Source organism: Pseudogymnoascus destructans, assembly GCF_001641265.1.
Source record: "Pseudogymnoascus destructans isolate 20631-21 unplaced genomic scaffold scaffold_1, whole genome shotgun sequence".
NCBI classification, from domain to species: Eukaryota; Fungi; Ascomycota; class Leotiomycetes; order Thelebolales; family Thelebolaceae; genus Pseudogymnoascus; species Pseudogymnoascus destructans.
The window spans coordinates 1,708,669-1,714,016 of NW_020167520.1; the positions used below are offsets into that span (position 1 = coordinate 1,708,669).

The 5,348-nt window shown below is 46.5% G+C and overlaps 1 protein-coding gene across 1 annotated transcript; it reads left to right on the plus strand.

Annotated features, from left to right (window-relative positions):
* Window positions 1-205: 205 nt before the first annotated feature.
* On the plus strand, window positions 206-601 carry VC83_00425 (uncharacterized protein; the record flags this gene model as incomplete). The annotated part of the gene is made up of 1 exon (XM_024464119.1): window positions 206-601. The coding sequence occupies one exon, from the start codon at window positions 206-208 to the stop codon at window positions 599-601; it is 396 nt and encodes a 131-aa protein (XP_024328752.1).
* Between the last annotated feature and the right edge of the window lie 4,747 nt (window positions 602-5,348).

Consider the following 5,348-nt stretch of genomic DNA (forward strand, 5'->3'; position numbering starts at 1 on the left):
CAGGAACCTCTTCGACGACCTGCAAATGGGAGAGAAGGGGCATGCTAGCGAAACCTTCCCAGAGTTCAAGGGTTTCCAAAGTGCAGCTATCACAGGACAAGTCTCTGAGTCAGAATGGTTTCAGTACATGTGGAACAAGTTGACTCCCCAATTCCGCAGCCGCGTCACGATCATCAAAAACTAATCGAATGGAGACTACCAGACCATGGTACGAGAACTTACTGCCTTCGATCAGGAATGGCACCGGAACAACAAATTGAATCTGCTACCTGCCCCTGCAAGGACGTCCACACGTACCATGGATACAGCAAAGGCGCCGGAATCGAAGCCGACTCGAGCCACACCTGCTCTGTTTACCCAAACCACGTTCCTCCCCAAGCCAACGATGCTGGAGCGCGTAAAGACCGCAGTCCCAGCGTCCTCAGGAAACTGTTTCAAGTGTGGCAAGCCCGGCCATTTTCAGGACAAATGCCCCCTTAACGCTACTACCTTGTTGACTGTTAGGGTGCGACAGTTCGAAAATGCGGCATCGGTTGACACGGATTTCGTCAGCAATATCCCGCAATATACAGTGACTAGGAGCATATCCACTAATTGTTAGCACCTTAATCCACTTTAAAAGTGTCTGCTCTTGCGATGGCGATAGCAGTTGTTGTTGTTGTCGAGCTTCTCTCCGTGACAGTTTCCCATTAACGTGTTGAAGGACTGTGTCTGGCCGAAGGTGTAAAGCCTTTGCAGCACCGTACGAAGATTTGTATAATCCGGATTTAACTCCAGCAACAGCTTGTGCCAATAAAACTTCTAGTTCTTCGGCTTTCTGACTACGCTTTCGCACCATGTTGGGGGTTTATATTGGTTTGGTGATACTCTTGATGCTCAATATTCCCCACTATCCTGTTTACGCCATTCTCCTGGAACGACTTACGTTAATCGATGCAAAATCTTAATTTGCCATCTGCTTTCTTTACGAATAGGATAGGGAACACGAAGGGGCTGTTGCTGTTGACGATGAAGCCTTTCTCTAGGTTCTCTAACAGGTATTGCTTGGTAGCCTTAAGCTCTTCGGTGCCCTGTCGATATAACAGGGAGAAAGCATTTGGTAAAGGGGCTTCGAGCTGTATCTTGTGGTCGTATATGCGGTGTGGGGGGATTCGATCCGATTCCAACTTCGAAAAGACATTGGTGTACTTCCGGTGCATATGCGGAAGCTTCTGCTGGATGAGGCGGAGCGTTTCTTCGTCCTCTACCAACTCCTTTTCATGGATGATCTGGTCAATTTCTTAGATGCTAGTCTGAAAGAACTTGGAGTCGCTTCGCATCATCTTGTGATGGAAGGCATTGGCACTGATTTCACATATCCGTGTGGGTGTGAAACTAGGTACCAGTTTCACTAGTAGTGGGGGAGAAACCTCTTGGTTTTGGGTAAGGCTCGGTGGCATATCGGTGATCTCTTCATAGCCTGAAGTTATCACTTTCATGTTCATTGAGCGTCCACCTGCGTGGCGTCTGTCTTCGCAGTGGATTGCAGCATTCCTGCGATTCGCATCCGGCTGGTATGCGAGATGTCGAATGGACGTTTCTCGCGTGTAGTAGGGCAAGGTGATCTCCTTGCTCCAGCTAGGAGTCGGCGGGTACTCCTTTGGCCATACTAACCGGCTCTTTGCAGAGTTGAGTAGTATTCGGAAGCGGCTGAAAAGCTTCTTCCCAATTATCACATCCTGTGCTCCAAGATCCAGGAGTACAAAGGGCAGTTATATATCTGGCGTCCTTCGACTGTTAAGTGTAACTGAATATACTCTGATACGTGGCCTTGGATTTTGCGCTGAAATCCACGTATGGGTACAGAGTAGGGTAGTTTCTGTATGGGGCTCTGAAGCACTTTTGACAGTCGTATTGCGAAAGGCTTGTTAATGACAAGGTAGCCATTTGCTCCTGTGTCCGCTAGAGACTTCGTTTGCACCCCGAGTCCATTCATACTCAGGGTCATGTTGACTAAGAACTGGGTACCTCCCAGGAGTTCTCGTAAGTCTAGTCCTCGCAGGTCACATTTGCGTAGACCTAGGAAGGAGCCTTCTCCTAGGCCTCATCGTTTTCCTCTAGGGACGCATCCGATTGAAGTTCCACGGCTTCCTCCCATTGTTCTTCTGCCTCGGGTGTAAGGACACAGGGCACCCAGTGATTAAATGGATGCTATCCTATAGGTCTACTACGAAGGATACAAAAAAGATGATGGGGGAACCCCGTGAGTCGATTGTCTCAAGTACCCGAAACCCATCCGACTCGGTTCCGACTCAGTTAGCCCACCCAAGCATTCACACGTGACCCCGCAGCTACCCAGAGTCTACTCCCTAGAATGAGAGACGAGAAGGCATCCTTACATCGGGGTCGTTACGGTCGATTTTATTCTGAACTTTCCCCTTGGACAAGACTGGGACCCACGGTTTATAAAATGACATCCTCATTTACAAATCCAACTAGGCAGACTGGTCGAAGCACAAAGAATGAGTGGAGTTACAAAAGATGTGTTAACGGGGTGGTTTGACGCGTACAAGGACCTTGTGGCGTGTCTAGGAATACAAGAACACAACGTGTATAACATGGATGAAACTGGATTTTTGATTGGCACTATGGAGTGTACTCGGATCATCGTTGATTCTACACTCCGTACACGTCACCAGGCACACCAAGGCTGGCAGGAATGGGTGTCTGCTATTGAATGCATCTGTATGGATAGAACGACCATTAACCCTCTTATTATATTTAAAGGTCGGAACGTCTTACAAAACTGGATCCCTCCTGAGGTTATCGATAAATGGCACTTCTCTGCTAATACAAAGGGTTGGACAAGCAACTTACATGGCATCGAGTGGTTAAAATGCGTGTTTGAACCAGCAACGCATGCGAAAGTGACATCTAATGGATCACAACAATAACGGTTACTCATATGCGATGGCCACGACAGTCATATAAGTGGAGGCTTTATATCCCATTGTATGCAAAATCGAATATCTATCCTTGTCCTCCCACCGCACACTTCGCATGTGTTGCAACCACTCGATGTTGCAGTCTTCGGACCATTGAAAAAACATCTCACAAGTGCGCTCTCATATTTGAATGAAGCGCAACTTACACGCATACAAAAAGCAGAATGGTTATCTGCATACATCAAAGCGAGAGCAATTGCGCTATCTACTCATAATATTACATCTGCGTGGAGGGGTGCTGGTCTACAACCTTTCCAACCTCAACGGGTGATCCGGATGGTGACGCTCCAACAGACAGATGTGACAGATGATCGACCAAAAACACCAACTGAGTACGATATTTTTGACACTGTCTTTCAGAACAGTAGTCCACCTGACTGTTCTACATTGCGCAAAGCGAACACTGTCCTGGTTGCGGCCTTAGAGACGCGTACAGTCCTAAACACACCCACTACTCGATATATCCGTCGGTTGGCTGATGAGACTGAGCGACTTAATACACGCAACTTCTTACACCAACGCGAGGCAGATAACCTACGACCGATAATACAAACATGGAGAGCACAGAGCAAAGGGAAACGTGCAATTTTAAAGGGCCAATTCCACATAACTACAGAGGAATTACGCTCCCAAGTCATTGAGGCCGAGGAGGCCACCCAGAAAGCGACTACCAAAGGCAAGAGTACAGCGACAAATATCACTGTACCTGACCAAACTGAGAATGTCGAGGAGGATGAGAACCCAGAAGAAGTATATGACTGCATTATAGTTGAATACTAAAGTAATAATACTCTACTTTTCGCTTTCTTCGTGGTCGGTCTTCCCCCACTATCCCGTTTACGCCATTCTCCCAGTTATGCCATGACTTACGTTACTGGAAGTTAAATGGTCTCACCCGGAACGATCCCTACCCCATCCCTCGTATCGACGAACTACTAGGACAGGTGTCGAAAGCAAAAATCTTCACGAAGCTAGATATCAGGCCTTCCATCGCATACGGATGCACCCCGACTCGGAAGAGTACACGACCTTTCGGACTCGCTATGGATCCTATAAGTGCAAACTGCTGCCGTTTGGACTAACGAACGGTCCCGCAACCTATCAGCGGTATATGAATGACGTCCTGATGCAATATTTAGACAACTTCTGTACCGCATACTTAGATGACATCCTAATCTATTCAGAGGACCCTACGGAACACATAGAGCATGTGCATAAGGTCCTACAGCATCTCCGAGAAGCTGGACTCCAAGCCGATTTGAATAAATGTGAGTTCAACGTCACCAGGACAAAATACTTGGGTTACATTCTCACTACCTCCGGTGTCGAAGTGGACCCCGACAAAATCGAACCCCTTCGTAACTGGATCTGACCGACCACTGTTACGGGTGTGAAGTCCTACCTGGGATTCTGTGGCTTCTATAGACAATTCATTCGCAATTTCAGCAAAATAGCAAAGCCCCTCACCACCATCACTAGTCCCTTGGTGTCATACTGACATTCGTTGCACTCAGTTTGCTATCAAACTCAAGAGCAAACTTAGAAATCTCCTCCTCAAACCTACAAGTCACCATACATATCTTGGCTTATCACACCAACAACAGAAGCAATACTACTGAACGATTGCTGCAAACTCTTCTACTACATCTGTTTATGCTACATACATCACGGCATATCATTTGGACACTCATTGAACAAGTTATTAAGAAAATCTCCTCCTTAAGGGGGTGGGCCAATACTACCACATGGCATATCTCTACCAACTAGAGGCCTAGGAACATGAACGATAGCTCTAGAAGCTTCTACAATCCTCTATGATTCATTACACGTCATCGCTCCTTAGTTACCCACAAGATTGGTTAAGTTATGACATAATTTGTCTATAGGTACTCTGACCTTGGACCTCCTTTTCACTTCCTATAGGCTAGGAACCCAAGAGATGGTTCTATGGGATTCTCTTACGTTCACTACATGATTAGCAAGCTAGTTGTGGGTCGCACTTGATTTCTAATACATTTACCAAGCCTGGTTAGTCATGGAAAGTCATGGAAAATGAGAGAACTACACTCCTTTGGCATAAATAGGATTGCCCTTTCCTTAAGAAAGGGCAAGCAGACAATACAGTAAATCGACTAGCACATACTTCCACGTCTTTTCCAAGCTTCCAAGCATTGATCTTGTTATTCTCTGTTTTTGAAAAGTCAGTGAGGTGCTAACCTCTGACTTACCCCTGAGTTCTCAGACTCAACATTTGTTGCAACTTGTCTAAACCACTTCACCACATCATACACCTGATTGCTGCGTTGTGGAATAGTCTAAGCTACAACCCTTTGGCTCTGTTTCCTAAGACAGTGTGTTGTCTTA